Source organism: Erpetoichthys calabaricus, chromosome 12, assembly GCF_900747795.2.
Source record: "Erpetoichthys calabaricus chromosome 12, fErpCal1.3, whole genome shotgun sequence".
NCBI classification, from domain to species: domain Eukaryota; kingdom Metazoa; phylum Chordata; class Cladistia; order Polypteriformes; family Polypteridae; genus Erpetoichthys; species Erpetoichthys calabaricus.
Genome location: NC_041405.2, coordinates 24,462,760 through 24,490,080, shown reverse-complemented (window position 1 = coordinate 24,490,080; position 27,321 = coordinate 24,462,760). Strand labels below are relative to the sequence as shown.

The following is a 27,321-nucleotide window of genomic DNA, read 5'->3' as shown; positions in this document are numbered from 1 at the left end:
CACAGCAGCCCTGAGTGTAACTGAGGGTAACATGGCTAGTATTTTATAATTATGGACTACTTGATTTTGTTTTCTTGATTGGCTTTGTTGAGTATTATCACAGACTGGGTTATTTTGTTCCACTTTTGAAACCATTCAGCCATCTATCCACCCATTTATTCTCTTAATCTGGGAGTTGTAGGGCATCTGGAGCCCATCCCAGCCATCATTAGGCACAAGGCAGGAACAACACCTGGACAGAGAGCCAGTCCATAAAATTCTCTTTCATTTCGTTTAATTTTTTTTATTCTTTTCATATTTTTGTTACAAAATACATGTAGCTTCCCTTTGACAACCCTGTAAATTTACGACACAATGTACTATATCTTATTCAATAAAAATTCTTTAAAATATAGAGGTTGGAATATTTCAATTTTCAAAATCAATGACCTTCCTTTTAGGATTTTCTGGAAAACCAGGCAGCATTGCCATTGATAGTTTTATTAAAAGAAAAAGATGCTTACAAATTCAACCTTTTACAGAATGTTGCTGTACATGATTTATTAATACATTGAAAATCTCACATATTTCAGTAATAATATATACTTTAACAGGATAACTATTAAAAAGCATCTAAAAAATGTAATTGAGTTTAGTCAGAGTGTTTGTGTTTTCAAAAACAACTTTTTTGAAATAAACTGTAAAAAATGTTATAGCTATTTATTATGAAAAAACAACAATGTATTGTTAAAACAAAACCTTCATTTCTCATGCAATTATTTCGTTGGAGTATTGTAGCAGAAATCAAAATGCTTTTCAAACTTCTTTTGGACACTCAGTAGCTTGGACGCTTTGTAAGGCTGGATGCACTCCTGTAAAACAATCGAGACATGTTTGTTAGCCACGAGTCTGTCAAGACTAGAAATAGGGTGGCTTAAAAAAGCCCAGGGCTTGCTAAATAAGTGACTTCAAGCCTGTCATGAAAAACACTTGACAACGCAAAGAGGTTTAGGCAGAGTACTGTTTGTTAGACTTCACTTAACAGGTGTGACAACTAGGGGGCATTGCATCACCCCATACCCCAGACAAAACCTCACACACCCTAATCCCTGTTTTAAATATTACAAATAATTACCTTTACAAAGGCTTCTTAATTGTACTGGCACAACTACAATAGAAAAAGAAATTCTCTCTTCTTTTCCTTTCCTTCGCTCCTGACAGGTGACCTGTGTTCCCTTCCACCCAACTCCAATTCGCCTTGGTGAGGCAGAGTGGCTCCTTTTATCTTAAACCTGGGAGTACTTTCAGTGCCAGGGTACACCCCTTAGGAAGCACTTCTGGGACAACCAAAAGGCCCAGAAAGTAAGGATCACAAATTCCTGAAGCACTCTTTGGGCAGCACACACAGAACACAGCAGGGCTGTTATACGGGACTACAACTCCCAGTAAGCTCTGCAGGTGTCCATACGGGTACCATAGCCCATGGATGTTGACACCTAGCGTGTCGATGGAGCCAAAGATCCTAATAAGTTAACAACCCCAGTCCCACCATTACACTGGCCTCTTGGCTGGATAGGGGTCTTCAGTCTATTCCTGCCAGAACACCAGTGTACCCACTTCCCAAATGGCATCTGCCAGTCTTCTGACTTAGACAGGAAATACCCTGCCATCCTTTATAGCCATTCAGTATGGTGGCCTCCCAGCCAGGTAAAGCATCCTGCACCATCCCAGCTCCAGCTTGCCATCCATCACACAGGGTTACCCTGTCCTGAAAAGATATATTTTTCTGTGCAGTTTGAAAAAATAATTATAAATAATCACATTTTGTTTTCAAAGAAATGTTTCCACTTATAGTAACATGACATTATCTAATATAGTTAACAAATACTATTCAGTATTTCAAGTCATCTGCAGTTTCACTGACCCAAGTGTAGCTACTTCCAGGATGACGGATGTACTAATCAATTCATCAAAATAACTTTCCCATGATCCACCAACCCAATGTAAATGACACAACAGGAATGGTCAGGTTTGTGAAAAGTTGTGACACAGATTTCTGTACTTTTCAGCTTGTGGAAATCGGGCCAATTTCTCAAAAGCCTTACACCGGTTGTTAAATTTCGGTTCAAATCCATGTTTGATGTCCTTTTTGTTGTTTCTCGAGACATTTATTGATGTTAATGTTACTTTGGCTAATTATCTGCTGTATTAACTTTGCCTGTATTATGTTCCATGTGTTTTGTGGGCGGTCGTCCCAGAGGCGGGGCCATTTGCCAATCATTGCTGGGAACTGCCCTCCACTTTATAAAACTGGAAGGTCTCCCAGAGTCCTTGGCGGTTCATGTGAATGCGCCAAGGAGTTGGTGAGTTACTGTGTTTTTTGTTTCTCGTGCTTGTGCTTTTGTGTTTTCTAGAATTGTTCACCTTCTGCTCTATTTTTGTCTTTCCCTTAAAATACTTTATTGGGGCTTTGTTCACCTTGGATTGCCTTGCTAGTAGCTCCATCATGCCTTTTGTGTTTATTGGAACTTCACAGTGTAACAGAGAATTTTTGTGAAGAATAAAGTTTTTATTTAATAAAAATGTTCTGTGTTTTCCCTATTGCAAGCTGCGGTTTTGATGGCAATATCCTCATCTGGTGTACATTTTAAGAAGTTTTTAGGAGACTGGTGAGTTGAGCTCTCACTGACTTTTTTGAAATGGGCGACACGTGCCATTGTGAGTGAGAACTGATGTGAGCTCTCACCAGCTCTAGAGATGGTGAGAAGCTTTCAACTGGTTGAAGGTATATGGTTCTCATCATGTCGGCAGACAGAAGACTGTTGCTTTAACACTTGCCATCTGCTTCAGACAATGAAATAATCCTCAGCTGAGACACACCACAGAAATGAACAAAAGGCAAATAAATAAATAAATAGTTTATATAAAGTATCCTGACAGGTTGGACTGGTCTCATAACACAGCAGAACTATTTAAGAAAGGGCAGAGCAAGCAGTTTTCTACACTATGGTGTGCTGGGCTGGTAACATCACTTCAAGAGAGGCCCACCAAGTCAACAAGCTAATTTAAAGGGCAGGCTCAGTTAATGAATGCATTCAGGACCACTGGAGGTCATTAATGAGGAGAGAATTAAAACAAAACTGGGTGCCATCATGAAAAATGCTGCACATCCTAACTAACACTGAGGACTTTCAGCCAACAAAGCATTCACCAAAAGTCTATCTATCTATCTATCTATCTATCTATCTATCTATCTATCTATCTATCTATCTATCTATCTATCTATCTATCTATCTATCTATCTATCTATCTATCTATCTATCTATCTATCTATCTATCTATCTATCTGCATGGTGGCCAATATTTATGCATTTGATTGAAAAGGCATTACTGTCAGGAAACTACCAATGCTATTATCAAGTAACATAATGGAACATGAACATTAAGATCCTTAAATGTTTTTTCATCTACTGTTCTCACCGATGTGCCATCTAGATCAATACACTCCTGAAGAAGAACCCAACTTTGAAAAGCATTCGTCACAAGAGCTGTGTTGGCATTGGAACGCACATTCCTGGGTCTACCTTCTCCCTTTGCTTGCAAAACATTACCGCTGATATCGATATTCTTGCAATGGTTAGCACACTGGGGCCACTTCCTCCAAACTCAACTGCCATTCTCTGTTTCACCACCGCATAATTGTTTATTACGGAGTATAAACGCACACAACATTCGGACTGCTCTATCACCAATCAATGGTTGCTCTGAGGCTAAGGATCTATGCTGGTATCCAGATGGTTGCCAGTTCGAGTCCCTGTCACTGACAAAAGATATCCCACTATGCTGTTACTTTTCCACAATGCAGCAAGTACAATGGACCAGGTGGAACCTTTACTTGACAGGGGGGCTTTTTCTCAGTATCAACTCCTAGCAGCATTAATGAACAACAACAACAGCGCTGCCCTCCAGAACTACAACTCTCATGCAGCCCTGTGGGTATACCAATGGGAGCCACGCCAGATGGATGCTGTATTTAACCCATGTATGTGGGGGAACTCATGGCCCCCAGGAGACAGTCTCCCTCTGTCCTTTCATTATGCTGGATTCCCTACTGGGAAAGGAAACAATAACCATCCTGGAAGGAATGCCCATATTATACATCCATTATTATGGACTTCTGGCCAGGTAGAGGAACATTATCCATCCCAACTGGGAAGCCAACCGATTCGTGTTCTTCTTTACACCATATTTGATAGATAGATAGATAGATAGATAGATAGATAGATAGATAGATAGATAGATAGATAGATAGATAGATAGATAGATAGATAGATAGATAGATAGATAGATAGATAGCTTTTGAATTACATTCAAAACATTTGTGTGTGTGTATGTGTATGTGGAAAGTTGATTGAGCTGCGGGCACCACCAGTACAGATCTTGCTCAGGAATGGCAGCAGGCAGGTGGGAGAGCATGTGCATGCACAGTGAGTGAGGTGAAGACTTTTGGAGGATAGCTTGGTGGGTGTCGAGATGGGCAGCAAAGAAGCCAAGAAAAACATCAGGGACAGACTGATATTCTGGGATTGGACTGCTGAGGACTGCTGGGGGAAAGTCATTTTCTCTGTTGAATCCCCCTTTCTGAAAAAAGGTGAGTTGCGCTACCATCAGTCCTGTGTCATGCCAACTGTAAAGCATCCTGAGACCATTCATGTCACGTGGGGTTGTTTCTCAACCAAGGCAGTGGGCTCACTCGTTAGCTTAGCCTAAGGACACAGCCATGAATAAAGAATGGGACCAAAACATCCTTCGAGAGCAACTTCTCCCAACCATCCAAGAATAGTTTGGTGACCAACAATGCCTTTTCCAGCATGATGGAGCACCGGGCTATAAGGCAAAAGTGAGAACTAAGTGTCTCAGTGAACAAAACATCGAAATTTGGGGTCCATGGCCAGAAAAATCCCCAGACCTTAATCCCATTGAGAACTTGTGGTCAAACCTCAAGAGGCGGATGGGCAAACAAAAATCCACCAATTCTGACAAACTCCAAGCATTGATTATGCAAGAATGGGCTGCCATCAGTCAGGATTTGACCCATACGTTGATTGACAGCATGCCAGGGTGAATTGCAGAGGTCTTGAAAAAGAAAGAAGGGCCAACACTGCAAATATTAACTCTTTGTATAAACGTAATGTTATTGTCAATAAAAACCTTTGAAACTTATGAAATGCTTGTAATTCTATTTCAGTCTACCATAGAAACATCTGACAAAAAGATCTAAAAACACTGAAGCAGCAAACTTTGTGCAAACCAACACTTGGGTCATTCTCAAAACTTTTGGCCACGATTGTATTTAATAATACGGTACTTAAGTAGGGACTACAGACATTATTATTAAAGAATTATTATTATTATTATTATTTTACAAATTAAAGGGTAGCTTACTTGAGGTAATAGGCACAGACTACATCATGGATGGCATGGCCATTTCTTACAGTTTACAAACACACCTCTGGTATGAGGAAACACAGAATCCAGACTTCTACAGTATTTGATGTAAGTATACAGCACTGGAATCCATATACCCAAAGAACTGTAAGCTCAAACTAAAAAACTGTAAGCTCAGACTGGATGTTGGAATCCATAATTAGAGAGAACACAGCCTACCGGATGTAGAAGACGTCATAGTGCACTCTGATCACACATCAGTCTGCTATGGAAGCTTCTGTCAGTATTAAAGAAAACTTAGCCATTTGAATGTTAAATTATGCAGATGTATGCATAGGAATTGTGGGTATTAAGTTAATTTGGAAAAGGATCAGAGAATCACTTAAAGTTGGCGGGTTTGTGAACTGTATAATGTTTTGGGAGCTCATTGCCCAACCACAAGGACTACTCCTGTGTGTTTCCTGGGAGGATCAGTCTCCTGACACCACCGTGGCCAGAGGTAGCTCTTTTATTCAGGTGGATGCTCTGCATTGTACTAGATACAAATGTACAGCAGGTTAATACATTTCTGTAGTGTGTAGGAAAGACAAGAGAAAAGAGTGAAAGAAACTAGGATCCATGATGGGTTAAAACCTCTTGATATTTTCTTCACTATGATTGGTGGTCTCTTTATATACAATCATGATGGAGAGGTTCTGATCTCTCGTAGCTACAGAAATGGGATAGGATGGAATGCCATCGATGCCTTCCGTGTCACTGTCATCCACTCCAGGCTGCCCGTGCGTTCTCCGGTCACTTACATTGCTGGTACCAGCTTTTTTCACATCAGGCGCGCAAACGTTTGGCTGGCAGCTGCTACCAAGCATAACATAAGTGCCACCATGGTCTTTGAGGTTCTCTACAAGATGTGTGACATCATGACAGACTTTTTCACAAAGATCAATGAAGAAAATGTCAAGAAAAACTTTGTCCTCATCTACGGGCTGCTGGATGAAATTCTGGACTTTGGCTATCCCCAGCACTGTGGCCCCGAAGAGCTGAAGAACTTAGTCCTCCAGCATGAAAGCAAGGATGAGCAGACGCAGACCTATAGCCATGAGGAAACCGGTCACTGTCTGGGAAGGCGTGATATTGTGAAATACCGACGCAATGAGATTTACATAGACGTGCTGGAAAGTGTTAACCTGCTAATGTCACCCAGAGGTCAAATTCTAAACGTCAACGTCTTTGGCAGAGTGGTAATGAAATGCTTTCTGAATGGGCTGCCGATCTGTAAATTAGGAATCAATGAGAGGACAGACATTGCCTTACAGGAGACAGAATCTTCAAATGAAACTAGAAGGAGAAGAAGGAAGAAGACTGTCACCATTGACCACTGCTCTTTTCACCCATGTGTGCGCCTGTTGGCGTTCGACACCTTCCGGACCATCGTCTTCATGCCTCCAGATGGACAGTTCGAGCTCATGAGGTATCGCACCTCCCTTAATGTCATTTTGCCCTTTCGCCTGATTCCTTGGGTGCGAGAGGTGAACAGAACGAAAGTTGAAATCCGAGTTATTATAAAGTGTAACTTCAGGCCCTCTCTGCGAGCCCAGAAAGTGGAAATCCGAATTCCAACTCCTCTGAACACCAGTGGAGTGCAGATCATGTGCATGAAGGGTAAGGCAAAGTACAAGGCCAGCGAGAATGTCATTGTCTGGAGGTTTAATAAGATAGCTGGCCTAAAGGTGTCACAGTGCAGTGCCGATATAGATCTCCTTCCTATGAAAGAGTCCAAGAAGTGGGTGCAGCCACCCGTCTCGATGAGTTTTGAGGTTCCGTTTGCCCCTTCTGGCATGAGGATACACTACATTAATGTTTCGGAGGCAAGACTCAATTACGCTGAACAAGAAGTAATCAAGTGGGTGCGTTACCATGGACAGAGTGGCATTTATGAGACCCGGTGCTCCTACCTGGATGTAAATGGCCGGAGAAAGGAAGAACCTGACTTTTGCTGTCATGCTTAAAAATCCACACTTTGTCAAAGTGGAATTCAGAATTAGGTCTACTCCTGAGTTGCAAGGTCAAGAGTCGAGCCATATGGTGTCGGCGAGCTCTTCTCTTGTCACAACACAATCTGATGGTTTGTAGGCCTGAATCGTTTTCTCACAAATCTGTCATCACCTCATTTTCAAGAGGGTGTGGATCAACCGGTTCACCGTAATGCCAGGAGATCATGCTGCCGGACCACAGGCCATTACTCATAGGAGCTGACATTAAGCAAAGAGAGCCCTTGGTTTCATCTTACGGCCTTCTTCATAATTAGGGTGAGTAGAGAGATGGAACAGCAAGAAAAAGGGGACTTTGTGATGTTTAATGAAATATATGCAGTCTCCGACTGACACCTGAGACCACCCCACAGAGGTTTTGATTGCCCACTTTTAATAGGTCATGTACTGTGGATCCATCCATCAATAATCCATATTGAATGAGTGGAAGTTTACAATTATATGTGTTACGTTCCTATGGGGAAGCATTGTGGCACATATTTAGAGCAGCAGCTTCGCAGATCTGGGATTTCTAGCCCATATGCAGTTTGTTCATTCTCCAAATGTATTCATGGACTTACTTCTTGGCACTCTAGCTTTCCATCCACATCCCTGAAAAACATGCATGCTGGGTTTTAATAAGGTGACCCTCTTTGAATGCGAGGGTGGGTACATGCAAGATAAGGTTTGACTTGATTTCCTGCCCATCCATCCAATGCACTGATAAAGACCACCATAAATCTAGTCTTCTGGAGCCAGATGTGATTCTCAGATAAGAAAACACATCTGGGGACAAAGCGTGCACTGCAAAGGCTCCACCCACAGGGCTTCTTCCTGTAAAACCCGCCCCCCAATTCCTCCAGTGTGTGCGATTTAAACCGCCGCCGGGATTAGATTGATAGTGAAGAAAAGATTTGACGCTGGGAGAAAATAAAAAGCTAAAATTGCTGTTTGGTAGCTCAGGAGCACAAGGTAAATGAAACCTAATAATTCATTTGCATGTTGTAATAAGCACTATGACCGTGGAGACAGCCAGACAGACACACACATAGGCCACAGCAGCTAGTGGGCTCCACACGTTGGAGAAGTGTAACTGTATGTTATGATATCTTTCTGTCATTTTAATTATTGCATCACTCTATGAAACCGTTTAAACTTGTGAGATATCGCACCTCTCGTAATGTCATTTTGCCTTTTCGCCTGATTCCTTAGGTGCGGAAGGTGGACAAAATAAAAGTTAATAGAACAAATCGAGTTTAGGTAAGCATCGTGGTCTATGGATTTACAACGTGTTAAATTGCTGTGGCAGTTTTGCATTTCGTATTAGACAGTAATGTTAAATTTCTTTGGTTGTTCATTTAGATGTGCAGTCAGAAGGAGGATGCTGTGCAGTCTACTGTTTGTTGATTCGGGTGTTTTGAGTACTGAAATCCGCACCTCCTGTGGTTCTTCGTTATCCCCTCTCATAACGATGGTCCTTTTAATGGAGTGTGGCACACCATTTACAGTTCATATTTTCACAAGTATAGCTGTCACTTCTTTCAAGCTTACATCGTCTCCTACACTATTGACTTATCGCTGGACAATGTATCGCTGACGTTTACCATTCGTTTATTTATGCCGTCGAATGCCAGTACATAATTTGATGCTACAGAAAGGTTTTTTTCCTCGCATCAGGTTATGTTTACTTTTAAAACATGTAATAAGCTCTTTGCACAAGTGACACACATTTATATATCTAATAGGGTTTTTTTAGGAGACCTTCTGACATTTTATTGCAATCAGAAGCTCGTTTTCTGTCAGACCAAGGTTAATGAGAGCCCCACTGATCTCTGCAGTTCAAAATCTTTGAGCTCAGCCTTCAACGAGGCATTGGATTGGCTTAGAAGTGTGACACTCAGTGAGCCGTCTAATTGTTACCACCCACTTTTATGCAAAATTCACCCATGGTTGGCTCCACATCTGGTGCCAGTGAGACTACCTTGATTCTAAATTGAATTAAGTAGGCTTGGGAATATTATGTTATCTCGTTGTGTTACTGTGACCATTTAAGGTCCACAATGACATGGCACTGTCTTCTATGCATTGAGATTGGTTACTCTCTCCTAATGATATAGTAGTCTTGAGTTGGGATCAGAGCAAAAGACCCTGTAAAGTCTGAGCGCCCAGTTGTCAATCAGAACATATTATAACCAATTACTGTAGGCCAGTTTTGGCCAATGTATCTACAGTCATGGCCAAAAGTTTTGAGAATGACCCAAGTATTCCATCGATCGATCAACTGAATCAGAACACAGGGTCACGGGGATCTTCTGGAGCCAATCCCAGCCAACACAGGGCACAAGGCAGGAACCAATCCCGGGCAGGATGCCAACCCACTGCAGGACCCAAGTATTGGTTTTCACAAAGTTTGCTGCTTCAGTGTTTTTAGATCTTTTTGTCAGATGTTTCTGTGGTTTACTGAAGTAGAACTGTAAGAATTTGAGAAGTTTCAAAGTCTTTTATTGACAATTGCAAAGAGTCAATATTTGCAGTGTTGGCCCTTATTTCTTTTTCAAGACCTCTGCAGTTCACCCTGGCATGCTGTCAATTAAGTTCTGCACCAGATCCTTACAATGGCAGCCCATTCTGCATAATCAATACTTGGTGTTTTTTAGAATTGGTGGGTTTTTGTTTGTCCAGCCGCCTTTTGAGGATTGACCACAAGTTCTCAGTGGGGAGTTTCCTGGCCATGGACCCAAAACTTCAATGTTTTGTTCCCTGAGCCACTTCGTTATCACTTTTGACTTATGGCCTGGTGTTCCATCATGCTGGATTGTTCATTGTTGGTCACCAAACTGTTCTTGGATGGTTGGGAGAAGTTGCTCTTGGAGGATGTTTTAGTGCCATTCTTTATTCATGGCTCAGGATCGGGACACCAGCAGTGCAGAGCTTGCTCAGGAATGGCAGCAGGCAGGGGTGAAGGCATCTGCACACACAGTGAGGCAAAGACTTTTGGAGGATGGCCTGGTGTCAAGAAGCGCAGCAAAGAAGCCAAGAGAAACATTAGGGACACACTGATATTCTGGGATTGGACTGCTGAGGACTGCTGGGGTCAAGACATTTTCTCTGATGAATCCCCTTTCCAATTGTTTGGGGCATACGGAAAAAAGAACAGGTGAGCGGCGCTACCGTCAGTCCTGTGTCATGCCAACAGTAAAGCATCCTGAGACCATTCGTGTGCGGGGTTGCTTCTCAACCAAGGCCATGGGCTCACTTTCAGTTTTGCCTAAGAACACAGCCATGAATAAAGAAAGGGACCAAAACATCCTCCCAGCCATCCAAAAACAGTTTGGTGACCAACAACAAACAATCCAGCATGATGGAGCACCAGGCCATAAGACTAAAGTGAGAACTAAGTGGCTCGGTGAACAAAACATCAAAATTTAGGGTCCACAAAACATCAAAATTTAGGGTCCATGGCCAGGAAACTCCCAAGACCTTAATGCCATTGAGAACTTGTGGTCAAACCTCAAGAGGCGGGTGGACAAACAAAAACCCACAAATTCTGACAAACTCCAAGAATTGATTATGCAAGAGTGGGCTGCCATCTGTCAGGATTTGGCTCAGAAATTGCTTGACAGCATGCCAGGGTGAATTGCAGAGGTCTTGAAAAAGAAAGAAGGGCCAACACTGCAAATTTTGACTCTTTACATAAACTTACTGTAATCGTCAATAGAAGCCTTTGAAACTTATGAAATGCTTGTAATTCTACTTCAGTATACCATAGAAACATCTGACAAAAAGATTTAAAAACACTGAAGCAGCAAACTTTGTGAAAATCAATACTTGTGTCATTCTCAAAACATCTGGCCAAGACTGTATAGCAATAGTGTCCACCATTATTTCTGGATTACAAGTTTGATTTTCAATATGAAGTGAGTTTGTTCAATTGGGATGCTGTCACCCATGAATACACCCGACCCTTTACTGTTATCTGTGATGGATCAGATTTTTCTGTTATTCCTTGGAATTACATCAGAGTTGTCATTCCAGGACGTTTATCCACCTTCATCTACTCGGCTTTAATATTAGCCTTCACCATCATAAAGCACAGACTGCCATGTGGTGTAGCTGGTCCACAGCTCAGATTGGACAGGCCATTTTTTTAAATAAATAATCACCACACTCACAGCTTAAAGAGAGGGGGCATGGTACTGTGGCCAGAGCAGTTCCCGGGCGCTTTGTGATTGTGGGCGGTCATCACTTAAGTGCACAGCTGAAGAGTCGTCCGCATCCGTAATTGATGCCGGGAGCTGCTAATCGTCGCACCTGATCCACATCCCCGTTATATATAATAGGAACACAAGTGTGGAGGGGGGAGAAAAAAGAAAAAAAAGGAAAGGAGGTTAAGGAAGAAGGCAGCTGGAAGCGAGAAGCGAGGGAGCCGGTGTGAGTGAGTGAGTGAGTGAGTGAGTGAGTGAGTGAGTGAGTGAGTGAGTGAGTGAGTGAGTGAGTGAGTGAGTGAGTGAGTGAGTGAGTGAGTGAGTGAGTGAGTGAGTGAGTGAGTGAGAGAACGCAGACTCGCGGATGTTTGCAGGCAGCTGGGAGAGGCGAGCCCAGCAGGGTGTTTGGCTGACGGTAGTGGTAGTGGATTCTCCTGTTGAGCACTGGTGTGGAGCAAGAGTGACCGGGAGAAGGTTGGCTCGCCGCAGCAAAGGCAGCGGGAGTCGGAGATTTGGAGTGGAACTCCAGCGTGAGCATCCTGGCCGTTGGGGGAAGCCAAGTCTCGGTCTGGCGGATGGCTGAACGAAGCCAGGGATCAGGAGGCCACCAGACCAGCTAAGTGGAGAAGGTCAGTTGCAGGTAGGGTGACTCCCCTGGTGCATAGCCTGGATGGGAGAAGCAGGGGAGTCGCCAGTAGAAAGAAGGCACCAGGCTTTGTTTTTAAAAGGATTGCTTCCAGCCATTGTTTTTAACCTCGTTTTTAAAGGATCTATTTATATGATTTTTAACCTCCACGTTTTCCACTAGCTTTTAATGGATTATTTATTTAATGACTTTGTGATGCACTGCACTTTATTTTGAACATTGTGATTTTGTTGTTTAATAAAAGCACTTTTGCATATTTTTGCACCATCCCCTTGTTTCATGATGTCCTCACTGATCAGCTCATCTGGTTACATTACCGACGGTGTTGGGTTCGAAAGCTCCCTAGAAGCAAGATGGGAGCATGGAGCTGAACCCGCATCATCACACACACATAAAGGCATAGAAAATACCTCCTTGGAAGAAAAAAAAAACAAAAAAAAAAACCAGGCCATTCTTTATCATTCACAAAAATGTGTTGAAAAATCCACTCTGCTTGGAAGAAAAAATGAGTCGTTGAATGAATGTGAATTGCTGTGCATTTGTGCATCTATCTATCTATCTATCTATCTATCTATCTATCTATCTATCTATCTATCTATCTATCTATCTGTCTGTCTGTCTGTCTGTCTGTCTGTCTGTCTGTCTGTCTGTCTGTCTGTCTGTCTGTCTGTCTGTCCGTCCGTCCGTCCGTCCGTCCGTCCGTCCGTCCGTCCATCCGTCCATCCATTCAGTCCCTGTTTTGTGATACTGAATGTGAATGACAACTTTGACGTAATTTCTCCAACAAGGAAGTTAGATGGACTGTTCTACCAGTAATGCGTTTGAAAAAAAACAATTGGAAAATCGTCAGATGCATAGGAAAGAAATCAAGCAAGCATCTGGGTGACATACTTAGATAGAGTCGTCATTGAAAAAGAGCATTCAGGTCTGTATGGGAGATGAGCTGACCAGCAAAGACCAGAATCCAAACCTTTAGACATTTTGGGGGCCAAACCTGGGTGGTAGGTGAGGCTAAAACGGGAAATATTTTTAATTCTTTCCAGCCTGTTTATATTTAGAAATCTTGTGAATGAGACATTGGGACAATGTAGCAATTAGCTAAGGAAATGATTGATCCCCGTGAATCAAATTAAGTAGATCTGAGAATGTTTGCGTAAGTAGAAAAATACTATGGACTTGATGCTTTCTCTATTATACACTATTTACTTTACTTTCGTCATCTTTTTTTAGATCTGACCAATTGTACAGCTCATATTTTTGGTAGACAATCTCATGACATGGAGAGCAGGGGCCTCATGTATAACGCCGTGCGTAGAACTCACACTATAACATGACATAAGCACAAAAGCGGGAATGTGCGTACGCACAGAAAAATCCAGATGCAGGAATCTGTGCGTATGCAAATTTCCATGTTCTTCCGCTACATAAATCCGATCAGCGTGAAAAGTAACGCACGTGCACACGCCTGCTGTCCCGCCCCAACTCCTCCCAGAATTACGCCTCTTTGAATATGCAAATCAATATAAATAGCCTTCTGTGAAAAGACAATGGGAAAAGCACGGGGGAAAATATAAGAATTTCAGCAAATACCAAGTGGAGGCAAAAGAAAAACGTACTATTTGTTGGTTTAAACAGTTATATAAACAACAAAAGGAAGTTGATCGAGTGACATAGCGTGTCGGAGAAACTCGAAAGCTCAAGTTCACAAAGTCTCACAGTACCCGAAATAAAATAGAAGTTGTCACATATCAAAGTCGGCATGAAAAGGTGAGTCGTAGCCCACCGTCTGAGTGTCATATGAAAGTGTATTAGGGTACAGAGAAAAAAATAGGCACACATTGTGAAAAAACTATGAAATGTCAACTTTAGTTTTGAAATTTTTTTTTGTCATTAAAGTAGAACATCATGAACTTCATCTTAAAATTGTTTATTTTACTAGTTTCTCAAATCCCATTGTAACTAAAGTAGCACGTTAAATGCTTTGTTCTGTATTTGATCTTTTATGTGCTCTATGTGTGTGAATCACTACGTGCTTCTGTTCTTTCTCTTTCTCCGACAGGACACATAATCCATTACATTTGTGATATTACAGCTCTCTGAATAATTAAAATACTGAGATGTATACGTGATATCATTTTCATGATGATAGGAATGAAAGCATGTTATTAAACATGGGAACACGGTGGCGCAGTGATTGTTCATATCTCACGCAAGAGGCTTGCTGCGCCATGCGCGACCTTCAATGACGTAATTTATCACAGCAGTACTGTCTCTTTCAAACAAACTAACCCCCAATTCCTGTCCTTACTTTTCTTTCTCCAAATACCCAATCGCCACACAATCAGCTCTGTAATAGACGTGAAGCTATCTGTAAGCTAAGAACTCTGATTCTTCAAAACTTTTAAGGGACATTGAAATATCTTCGTAGTACGTGTTTAATTATTCTATCCGTCTATCCTTCCAGTGTTGCGTCAACACCAGCAAGAATACAGCACAAGGCAGGAACAATCCGTGAACCAGCTAGCACTGCGGCACCGTATCCACACATGTTTTAATTACTAACAATACAGATTATTTAAATGAAGTTAAAGTTTTATCTGTATAATATAATCAACATATTTTGCTGCATTTCATCTTAAAAATTATATCGTCATCATACACGCTTTATAAAGTGGCGCAGGTTGTGCAATATTATAACTGTAGTGCAAGTTTACAGTGAGGTAATTGTACTTATAAGTACAAACAGTTCTACAAGGAGTACTTGATGGACTGATTGAGTGCGTTTATTGTTTTTGGGATGAAACTGTTTCTGAACCGCGAGGTCCGTACAGGAAAGTCTCTGAAGCATTTTGCCATGGCTGAGGTAGTGTGTGCTTGATGCTGTATACCGATAATTCTCTCTCCGATCAGCTGCTGCTGTGATTCCCCACTCAGATACAGTGATATAAATACTCTGAGTGGTGCAGTGAGAGTAATATGGTAAAAGATGATCTGCTGTGGCAACCCTTAATGAGAGCAGCTGAAATAAGAAGAAGATGCAGTGAGAGTAACAACGCTAAAGCAGTTCTGGTATTTGGAATACTATGGCTATTCCCTGGACCATTATATTACTGCAGGTTAATTACAATCAGATGCATTACACTAATAAACAATATGCAGTTAGTTTCAGTGTATTTATAAAGCCGTGTCAGGATTGTGAATCTAAGAAAGAAAGGATGAGCACACAGGAACAGTAGCACTGCTTTGATGCTGGGTGCCACCAGTCTGCAAAACCAAGCAGAGAAATTACATACACCCAGCACCCAGGTATGAGATACCGTGGAAATGTGCGTGGCTTTACGCCAAGTTTAGGTTTTATACATTGCGATTTGAATGTGGAAACGTTCGTACGCAACATTTCTGTGCATATGCACCGTTTATACATGAGGCCCCAGGTCCTATTAAAGATCCCAGTGGTAATATTCAAGTCATAAAGCAATGCAGGTTTTATTCTTGACCACCTTGGCTGTCACCACAGAACATCTACTTTGCCAAACACTGTGGCTTATTTCAACCTCCGTGTCCAAAGTGTTTAAAAGTTAACGTGTTCCTCTCAAGCCTGGCTAGTTTAATATCTCTTGAGTGTGATGGGCCCTGCAGAAGTCTGGGATGCCTGACTGTGAAGTCATACGTTCTTTGTGCCTGCTCTTATTCCACAGAGAACAGGGTGCCATTTCCAGGTGAAATTGTCGCACCCCAACTGAGGAGTTCTGAAGGCAATTGCTTAAAATATTTTTCATAGAAAATCAGAAATTGATGGGGGTCCCTGTTGGTGTTTCGAGTGCAATGTCGCACAGATAATTTATCAAAGAGCATCCCTCTCCGTGTTTTGAGTATGTGGAATTATTACAGCTAACAGCGGGGTTGTATTGACTCCTAGCATTTTTATAGCTGGGTCTGTGATTGACGACAAAATGCAGCCCCTCAAAAACTTGGCTGACCTAAGTGACCACCTAGTTTGCCTGTTCAGTAGTGCTGGCCCTGATTTCTAGGTATTTGAGCTAAAAATAGCAGGATGGACTGGTTCATATGCCTGCAGACACGGTTTGATTTTTGTCATCATTATGTGCGATCTTTGTGTGTAACATCTAAAGTAATAATTTAGTTATTCACCTTAACAAAAGGACAAGTGTCTATGTATCTGTGTCGGTCTGGCTGCTATATCTCTGTCATTCCAACAGATGGAACATCACAAACATTTGTAGTAATAAAATTCATTTCATCTGTCATTCCAACAGATGGCACATCACAAACATTAACACTGCTTTTACAAATGCCATATCAAATGGCACATAACAGATATATGTATTTCATTTGTCATTCTAACAGATGGCACATCAAAACATTAACACTGCTTTTATGAATCTCATACCAAACGGCACATAACAGAGAGATATGCATTGCATTTCTCATTCCAACAGATGGCACATCACAAACATTAACACTGCTTTTACAAATGCCATATCAAATGGCACATAACAGATATATGTATTTCATTTGTCATTCCAACAGATGGCACATCAAAACATTAACACTGCTTTTACTAATCCCATACCAAATGGCACATAACAAGAGACACAGGCATTTCATCTGTCATTCCAACAGATGGCAGATCACAAACATTAACACTGTTTTTATGAATCCTATGCCAAATGGCAAATAACAGACAATAACAGGCAAATAACAGACATATGCATTGCATTTGCCATTCCAACAGATGGCAATAACATAATAAACAATAAACAATAATAAACAATAACACTGCTTTTTACAAATCCCATACCAAATGGCACATAACAGATAAATGTATTTCATTTGTCATTCCAACAGATGACACATCACAAACATTAACACTGCCTTTCACAAATCGAATACCAAATGGCACATAACAAGAGACACAGGCATTTCATCTGTCATTCCAACAGATGGCACATCACAAACATTAACATTGTTTTATTAATCCTATGCCAAATGGTATATAACAGACATATGCATTGTATTTGTCATTCCAACAGATGGCACATCACAAACAATAACACTGCACTCCAAAATCCCATACCAAATAGGATATAAATGAGACCTAGGCATTTAATTTGTCATTCCAACATGTGACACATCATAAACATTTGTATAAACTCATTTTAGTATAATGTTTGCGATAAGCCATCTGTTGGAATGACAAATACAGTGCATTTTATTATTACATGTAATATGTTCCAATAGATTATGCACTTCAAACATTTACACTGAGATCTACTTTAATTATTTAGGTTTTAACCCGTCTTGCACTGGTGACACCTCACCTGGAGGAGTGTGTACAGATTTGATCTCCATATTACAAAAAAGACAGAGCGGTGCTAAAGAGAGTCCAGAGGAGAGCGACTAGGCTGATTCCAGGACTGAAATGTATGAGCTATGAGGAGAGATTGAAGAAGCTGAACCTAAGCAAACACAGATGAAGAGATGACATTACTGAAGTGTTTAAAATTATTAAGTGTACTTTTACAGTGCTACTTTAAAATAACTTGTGGATGACTAATGATGTTAGAGACCTTCAAATCTCACCTTGATGCTATTTTGAACAATCGAGATCAACAAAAGAGCTGAGTGTGTTGGGCTGAATGGCCTGTTCTTGTCACAACTGTTCTGATGTTCTAATATCTACCTGATAAGACCCTATGGACTGCACATTAAGTATTTGTTAGAATATACTTAGTCTATTTTAGCCACTTTGTGTACCTCTAGCTGCCACTTGTAAATGAAAACACTGTATTTAGAACATGAGAAGGACATAAGCGCCCATTCTGCACAGTTAAGTACTTCTAGAGCTCCAGTAATTTGAGGCCATTTTAGAATGTCCAGTTACCCCAACATGCATACTGTGTGGACTTTGGGGGAAAACTGTGAGGATGTGGATTTAGTAAAAACTCATAAATATGAACAATACACAGACTCCACACAGACAGGGACCAGGTTGAGATATAAACCGAGAACTCTCAGTCTCTAGTGCAGCAGCACGGACCACCGTGCCACCCATGGTTTCCAACCGAATTTTTGTGTGAATGTGTGCATTAGTGTGGACTGATGTCCCATCCGTGAATGGTTTCTTCCCTGTATCTTGGGCTGCTAATAAAGAAACCAGTGAAATGGATGATTAGATGTTTATCTGAAATCTCGACATGTGAAAAATGGGAATCGTATCATATCAACATGCTGGGTTGCTAGCAGACGCAGTGCTCAACTGTCTAGTTGAATTTTCCCATACAGCAATCCTCTTTCTGCCCGTACATAAAATTCTAATAAAAATTGCAATGAATCCCAACTGTGGATAAAGGCATCTACAAAATAAATGACGAAAAATGAGTTTCCTTTCGGGACTTTTGTTACATGCAGTATTGAACTGCTAAGTCTCAGTGGTGCAAAATGGGAATAAGTGGGCATGCAGAATGGCAAAATTAAAATTGTTTGTTACTGTACTTTCTTTGTAGTTTTTATGGGGATCTCTGCAAAATTAATTTCTAATCAGTTCAAATTAGCAGAATATTTCTTCATAGTAAGCGTTAACACTATAAGATGTCTGAGCACAGAGAACGTTACATATTAATTATAAATAGAGGGCCACGTTATCTTCATAAACTTAAATTGGACCACTTCCACTCCCAGACTGTGCAGATGAGGTGTGACGTCCATGAAAATAACTAGTGTTGACCAACAAATTACACTAATGGCTTTCAACCCTCTGGTAGTTACAGATTAAAGCAATTTCTTTGGCTTAATGGCCGACTGAGTGGATGCAATTCAAACATTGTGAACAGAAAACACACCACTAAAAGTATCCATGACTCTCTGTCGCCATTTCAAAAATAAGATGATGCTCTAGAGAAAGCCCTGCCACATTTAATATACAGTAGATTACCTTTCTTCCTTCCAAAATGGTGCTCAAGAGAGCAATGATCTGCTGTTTCTGCAGTTTACATGACTTGTAATTAAACGTATGAAAGCAGATTTCAGTTTCTGTTTGGTTCCTTCTGTCTGGGAATTCCCCATTGTGCCTTTGTGATGTGTATCTTACCTCAAAGCAGGAGGCAGCCTCGTTTTTTGATCTTGGTGGGCTGGGGGCAGAGAACAGCACGGATGGCTTCATCGAATACCGTCTTTAATCCCCTCTGGGTCAGCGCAGAACACTCCAAGTACTTGACAGCATCTGGGTTGGAAAAAGAAAGATCAGGAAAGGTCAAGGTAAGGTCCGGAAACAGCGTCCTGAGCCTTTAGCTGTTAGCATAATCCTGACAGCTCTTTGGAAAGCCATGGCCACACTGGCACCTCATGGTTTGATGTAATCGTCACGACTCCAGCAAGTCACACAACACCCCCTCTTCTGTCCTTGTCTGTTCTGTCATTGAGTTGGCTAAAGGTAAATCTTCTACTATTGAAGTAGGAGACACACACATTTTGGACAAACCTTAATTATTTACCGTACTAGGGGTATGGCTTTGTCTTGCCAACAAGGGCCTGTGCTACGCACCAGCCACTTTAAGTCTTTGCTGCTCGCGTTGTGAAGAGGGGTGCTGAACGCATCCCAAAGAGATGCGGTCGCTCCGCCGAAACCCCCTCTTAAACGGTGATACATTGGGAAACAAATACAGTTTTATTTTATCTCCTCTTTGCTTGATTAGTCACTGGCTTGCTGCTGCAGCCGTACCACATGATCTGCATCCCGCACGGCGCTTCAAACATTTAAAAGCCTGTACAGCAGCTCTCCTTTTGTCTCACTGCCTTGTCTTTCTTCTCCCCCAGATATCTTCTGCTCCTGTTGGGGGTCCCACTCCTGAGGCGCACCTCTGTGAAGAGGAAGATTTTCTATTCTTTTAATTGAGAGACGGAACCATCCCCTCCGACTACACACAGAGCTCGATTCACTCCTGAAAGAGACTTCTGTTTGTTTGACGTGTTTGAACAATGTTTCTGTCTCTAAAATCTCCTGTGTATCTGTATGTCACAGGTGGTGCAGTGGTAGTGCTGCTGCTTTACAGTAAGGAGACTGTAGAAGATTGTGGGCATGGCCGGATTTTCCTATAGGCTAACTAGGCTTCAGCCTAGGGCCTCAAGATCAAGAGGGGCCTACATTCAAATTGTTAGCAAAATTAAAATTACACTATTCTAAAAACAGTGAACACTAAAACACTGAACCGAAAATAAGGAGAAATTCTACGCATATGACTAATAAACAAACATAAAAATGTATTGGTTAAGATCAACACGTATTACGTATTTTATTATCTCTCATGTAATTTACAAACTTAAAAATGGAAGGTGAAAGGGCCTCATAAGTGGAATAGCCTAGGGCCTCTTTTCATATAAATCCGGCCCTGATTGTGGGTTTGCTTCCTGGTTCCTCCCTGTGTGGATAGCGCATTGAGTACTGAGAAAAGCGCTATATAAATGTAATGAATTATTATTATTAACTCTGTGACCCAAGCGTGACAGCGTATGTGGATTTCACTTTCACCAAACAACAAATCTTTTATTTCTCACAGATACACCTCTTCATTGGGAAGAAACGTTACTTTTCCCTGATGGCAACACAAATTAGACAATCTGCAAATCTCTGATTTAAAGTTTAAATCCGAACAATATATTCAATCTCTTTTCACTGTTTAGTTATTTCACCGAGTAATAATTTCCGTTTGTTAGCGCTAATGCGATCTTTACTATCATTTTAATGAGACTTTCGAATTTTAGTACTTTCATTATCTGTAACCTGCTCTGCATGTGTATCACGCCAACGTTGTTGAATTCTTTACCATGTTCTACTTTGTCATCTACTCTTTGTCTTTTATTTTCGGCCCTGGGCGTGGTTAAATCTCTTGGCATAAAGTCTCGTCTCACAGGACTTGCTTCCAAAGGTTGTAAGTATGACGTGACTTGAAAGAATCTCATGTTAAAAGTCTCCATCTCGCGGGATTTCATTCCAAAAAGTCTCTTCAAAAGATCACATCTCGTCGCAGGATAAAAAGTCTCATCTCCCAAGATTTTTTTATTATAATAGAGAGATATACTCGCGTATCTGTCAGGTTCTTGAAATCCGAAAAATCGATCATAAAATCAGACCCCGACTTATACGCCAGTTCAAAAATACGACACACATTTTCTTGCTTCCTCCAATCTCGCACCTGTTTCTCAGACGCATCGAATTTTTTTCCAGCAGTGCAGTTACCAATTTCTTTCGCCATTTCAACGACTTTTAATTTAAAACCAGCTCCATCGTAGATAAGGGATGCTCTTACGATAAAGGTGTATGAGGGTGTGAGATACACAAAATAGTGCAAACGTCACTTCAGAATTGTTTGGGTAATACCGTATAGTCACGTAGGCACAATACATAGAAACTAAAGGCAGTGTGCTCCATGGTTACTCTCTCAGGTGGATGTTAGCATATCATAATCCCTTGTACCAATAGCGTGAGTTTTTCGCATTCTACTTATACGACTGACGTTATAAAATGCCAGAAATTATACAGTAAAATCAAGTCCTGACTTATTCGCGAGAGAGCTTAAACGCAAGTATATATAGTACATCACTACTCAAAGCCCTTTACATAGACAATTCAACCACCACCAATCTGTAGCACCCACCTGGATGATGTGACGGCAGTCATTATTGTGCCATTACACTCACCATAAATTAGCTATTTGGTGGTGAAGGGATGAGAGAGATAGCCAATTAGGGGATGATTAGATGGCAATGATGGACAATTTAGCCTTGACTTTGAGAAACACTCTTCTCTTTTCAAAAGATGCCCAGCGAACTTTAATGACCACAGAGATTCAGGGCCTCGACTTTATGTCTCATCTGAAGGAAGCTGCCATATTAACAGCACAGTGTCCCTGTCACTGCACTGAGGCATTGGGATCCACTCTCAGACCACAGGGTAAGCGCCCCCTGCTGTCCTCAATAACACTTCTTCCAACAGCAACCTAAGTTTTTCCAAGATGGTCTCTAATCCAAGTACTGGCAGGCCTAAACATGCTTAGCTTCAGGTGGCATGGCTGCTGACAACAGCCATTGTGTAAGAGGGTGAAAATTAGCATTCCGGGAAGGCTGACAAACAAGAACACTATTTAGTTCAGCTCTCAACTAAGGCTAGTGTGAGTGCCACCGAATACAGACTGGCATCCCAGCTGGATGACAGCATGACCGGTGGACCTGTGCACTTCATTCATCCCCCATACTGTATGTTAGATCGTGTTCAGCTTTGACGGGAGTGTCCCCTGTGTTGGGAAAAAAGCATGTGGCTGTGATATCTCTGGCAATCAGCAGGTACCCTCTAAAACACATGTAGCTGTGATCTCTCAAAAACGTCAAACGTTACTCCTTAACAATCTGTAGATGATAATGTCTGCTGAACAAACAGGTATCACTAGCTAAGCAGAGGCAAGGTACACTCCCAACACGTCGCGAGAGGTAGAGCGACTCGAATGGAGGCTGGTACGTGAGTGAGGAGGACCCTGCCCCCCTCCCCTTGGCCCACAGCTTCTCTCTCGGATTTGCACAAATAAATCGGTACTGCAAGTGAATTATGATACCTAGTGTGATCAGAGAAGTCACAAAATCAACTGGAATGTTCAAGCAAATTATAGAAAAAATCTGATCTAAATCCGTTAAGTAGTTCTCTCATGAAAAGCAGACAGACATACAGACAGACGTTGGATTTTTTATATATATATATATATATATATATATATATATATATATATATATGGTTGAAATAGTTTACTGTCAAATAAATGCAAAGAGTACGCGACACGTGTTTCGCCCTCATTCTGGGCTCATCAGGTGTACACACTCCACTGCACTCCCTCTCGGGAATCGAACCTCGGACGTCAGCGCCAGAGGCGATGCCCCTAACGTTGCGCCACGGCGTGTGGTTCGTTTATTTGACAGCATGTAGATCGGGGTAATTACATTCACGGCATTCGTAGTCTGTGTCACAATCTGATTGTATGGGTGGTTACCTACCAGGTAACGCTTGTGGTTGGCCAGCAATCTGCGAAACACGTGTCGCGTACTCTTTGCATTTATTTGACAGTAAACTATTTCAACCATTCTATGATCTGCTCCTCACAAACTGAGGGCACCGTGGCGGATTTTAGCAGATTGCTGGCCAACCACAAGCGTTACCTGGTAGGTAACCACCCATACAATCAGATTGTGACACAGACTACGAATGCCGTGAATATATATATATATATATATATATATATATATATATATATATATATATATATTGTCATGCATGGGGAGCAGTTTAAGGACTCAGACCACATCGCAACAACCCATGCCGAGGGACAGAGGCGTGCACTAACCTTTCTCTTCTTGTCTCATCAGCCAGAGCGAGGACTCGCCGCCGTAATAAAGCTCGGAGTAAACAAAAAGAAGCCATACTTCCGAGTTCCCGTCTACCCTCCAGTCACAAGATGATGACATCTTTATCCCAGCATGCATCTTAGTTTTCCCAGCATCCCTGATTCAATTTCCTGTTCCTCTGTATAAATGTTCCCCCGTTTGCTTTATATTTTATCCGGTGTGACCATTTGCCTTGTATTGTGGAGACAGTACTCAATTTATGTTTCAGTAAACCAGGGCGGAAACCCCAAAAGTTTATACTGTGTGACTTTGTTTCTTCACAATATATAGATGTAGTAGTAGTAGTACGTAGCACCATTATGTGAACCCTTGTAATCGGTTTCATTCTTCTTTTCCTGATTGGAGTCATGTTAGTGATGTGCTGAGCTTGGCCGACCAGGCCTTCCTTGGAAATACCAAGAGGTCTCTAAAGTAGTCAAAAGATATAATCCCCCCCAGTATTTCCAGAGTCACTAACTTCGGCTTGTTTCTCCTATAGGTGGCATCCAGGAGGCATCTTGACATTTTTTTTTAATTTGATATACTTTATTAGATTTTCAAGGAGAAATTGTCTTTTCACATGACATTTGGGAGTCAGCATGCAAGGTCAGCCATTACAGAGGACCCCTGGAGGAGTTTTCAAGTTAAGGGGCTTGCTCAAGGGCCCAACAGGGTAAGATCCCATCACATGAGATAACCTTCCAGATTTCAACACAGACCCTTAGCCTCAGAGCCACCACTCTACATCCAAACCACCTCAGCTTTATCAGCCTTGCTGGTGCAATTTTTTTAAAACTTCTGCAGCAGCTCTGACTTGTCATGAACAAAGCCAAATGGTACTTGAACTCCTTTACTTGAGGCAGCCACTCATGCCTATCTTATAGGAACCAAGCTACTCTCTTCTAGTAGTTCTGACCATGACCTTGGATTAGGAGGTCCACATTCTAGCTGCATAACTCTCAGTTGTGAACCATTCCAGAGAGCCTGCAGATCACAGTCTGAAGAAGATAAGAGGACAACAAGTAGCAGATGTGCATACTGTACTTTAGGACCCTCAAAATGTTGGCTATGCCTTGATCTCCTGCCCAGTAGAAGAAACGATAAGTAAAGTCCAACTGCCACATTGAAAAACCTCAGCTTAATGTTAAGTATACAAACACAACTCTTGCTCCACAAATCAAAGTACCAAATGCCATGCAGCACTTATCTGGAACTCTATGTTCTTCAAAAGACACTATGAGACACACAGTTGTAAGTGTTTTCCAGGTTCACAAGACACATTCACACATGGCTGGCAAATTCGAATGACCCTCTTCAAGTATCAATGCAAGCACAAAGTGTTGGTCCACTACTCTGCAGTGCTCTTCTTGAATTTGAGGTTCAGGTGAAGGACAAAGTTCTCAATAAAGGCTTTTCCAAGTGTGATCATCATTATGTATGAGATCAATTTTATCCAACAGGCCATCACATTCTGGTGTATAGATTTGGGAAAACAAGACAAGCCAACCCTAGAGAGGGCATCAAGCTATTTCAATGCACACTTAAAATACACAGCCGCCCTAAGCTCGTCTTAAGTTGAGAATTAACTTAATGTGCATTGGAATCGGGAGCAATATCAGAGTAACTTGTAAAAATCCCAGAGAGACGAAGCCAGTAAAAATATATAAAAAAATATTTTTAAGTAAAATGATTTTATTTAGTGGTAGCGCTGCTGCCTTGCAGTAAGGAGACCTGGGTTCGCTTCCCAGATCCTCCCTGCATGGAGTTTGCATGTTCTCCCCATGTCTGCGTGGGTTTCCTCCCACAGTCCAAAGACATGCAGGTTAGGTGCATTGGCGATCCTAAATTGTCCCTAGTTTGTGTGTGTGCCCTGCGGTGGGCTGGTGCCCTGCACGGGATTTGTTCCTGCCTTGCACCCTGTGCTGGCTGGGATTGGCTCCAGTAGAGCCCTGTGACCCTGTAGTTAGGAAATATTTCGGGTTGGATACTGACTGACTGATTTTATTTATTTTAGTTATAAATGCATTCAAAATTTTATTTACTTTAGATATAAATGCATTAAAAAGCAAAAAATATATTTTCCTTTAATCACAATTTTCGTGGTTATATGTGACTAAATAAAATCGTGGGGAGCACATAATTAATTGAATCAAACTAATTTTTTAAACCTGCTTAGCATTGTGGGGAATTATACTGTTGTTGTTTTTTTTATATATTTTATGATGAAAGTAGCTATTCTAATAATTGATTAAATTAATTAATTTATGTGGGTCCCACAATTTTATTTAGTCACATACAGTATAACCACAAAAATTGTGGTTAAAGAAAAATGTATTTTTTTGCTTTTTAATGCATTTCTAACTAAAGTAAATAAAATCATTTTACTTAAAAATATTTTTTTTATATATTTTAATTTTTACTTTGAGTATTTTGCAAATGATTTTTCTTTAATGATTTTTCTTTAATAATTTACTTCTTTAAAAGTATTACATAATATATCATCTTTGCAGAATTATTTGAGTACTAAAAAGAATTCTATTTTGGTCTCTATTTTTCTGTTCAGGCTCTTATGGGATTAGCGCTTGGTCGCTGCGAAAAAAAAAATATCGACGACAGAACGGCAAGCTTACGGCAATACTTCCTCACCGCAATCATCAAGGCTACTCCTTCGTAAGATCAAACAAGTGAAGTCGGCACGCAGATTTTTACCGACTCCACTCACAGGAAGAAGCAAGTGGGTGCAATCCGATGCGTCTCTCACTTGTATGCTCCTTTATCTCACTCTGTTCTCTCACCGTCATTGTTGTGTGTGCGTTAATTGGAATCGCATAACCATTAATTATGGCGAAATTTGTTACGTAATTGCATCGGTTTTGACGGATTATTATACTGTCACGTATGCAAAATTTGAAGAAATTTGCTTTGCCAAAAGTAGGTTTTAATCAGTTGCAAGATTTGACCCAGACAAATCAACACAGACAGAAGAGTCAAGTTAAATATAAAATCGTTTAAAAACCACCGAGAGACAAAGAGCGAGCCTTCGGGAACTGCGACTGCCCCCACATCCCTACCCCCTGTGGCATGAAAAGAAATGGAAGACTTTAGTGGAAAGCCAAAAAACACCAGAACGGTAGCCAATATTAATGTTTTAACATTTTGTGTTTTCAGAGTAAATTACCTTACCTGGTGCTGCCAAAATGAAAGCACAATGAAGTCTGGCTCTAAATGACTTCCTCAGTGGCATACGCTAACTTAGCAGTTGGATGACAAGTTGATAATTTGCTCCAAATAAACAACTCCAGTAAAATGACTGTGCTTGAAAACTGCAGTCACACATGGAAGTGGTCAGATTCTCCGAGAATTACACAGGTGTACCTATTTGATGCCCGAATGCAAGACCACTCGGGCCCTGCTAAGACCCTTGTAAGCTCTTGAAGAGCATTAGCAGGCTAGCAATAGATTTCTGCTCTAATAGGGAGCGATGTGCTTAGTGTCATAGATGTACTGTTATTAGTTCACAAATTGATTTCTCTGGTATATACAATGATTGTCTCGACTAGCGTAGTGCATA

General features: G+C 41.2%; 2 protein-coding genes across 2 annotated transcripts in view; one reads left to right on the top strand and one right to left on the bottom strand.

The window, feature by feature from the left end:
- Positions 1-649: 649 nt before the first annotated feature.
- Positions 650-27,321, bottom strand: part of rac2 (Rac family small GTPase 2) — a 105,842-nt gene continuing 79,170 nt past the window's right edge. The window contains exons 6-7 of the mRNA XM_028815240.2: positions 19,417-19,548; positions 650-851 (exon numbers count right to left, since the gene is read on the bottom strand). Of these exons, the coding sequence (XP_028671073.1) occupies positions 19,418-19,548 (131 nt within the window). The 3' untranslated portion in view covers positions 650-851; position 19,417. The remainder of the gene's footprint in view (positions 852-19,416; positions 19,549-27,321) is intronic.
- On the top strand, positions 6,081-7,433 carry LOC114661966 (AP-2 complex subunit mu-like). Its single transcript, XM_051934917.1, has one exon. It carries the CDS (start codon positions 6,081-6,083, stop codon positions 7,431-7,433), a length of 1,353 nt encoding a protein of 450 aa, XP_051790877.1.

Bases quoted from the DNA above. Each gene is read 5' to 3' on its own strand.
- LOC114661966 (XM_051934917.1), top strand. From the start codon at position 6,081: ATGATTGGTGGTCTCTTTATATACAATCATGATGGAGAGGTTCTGATC.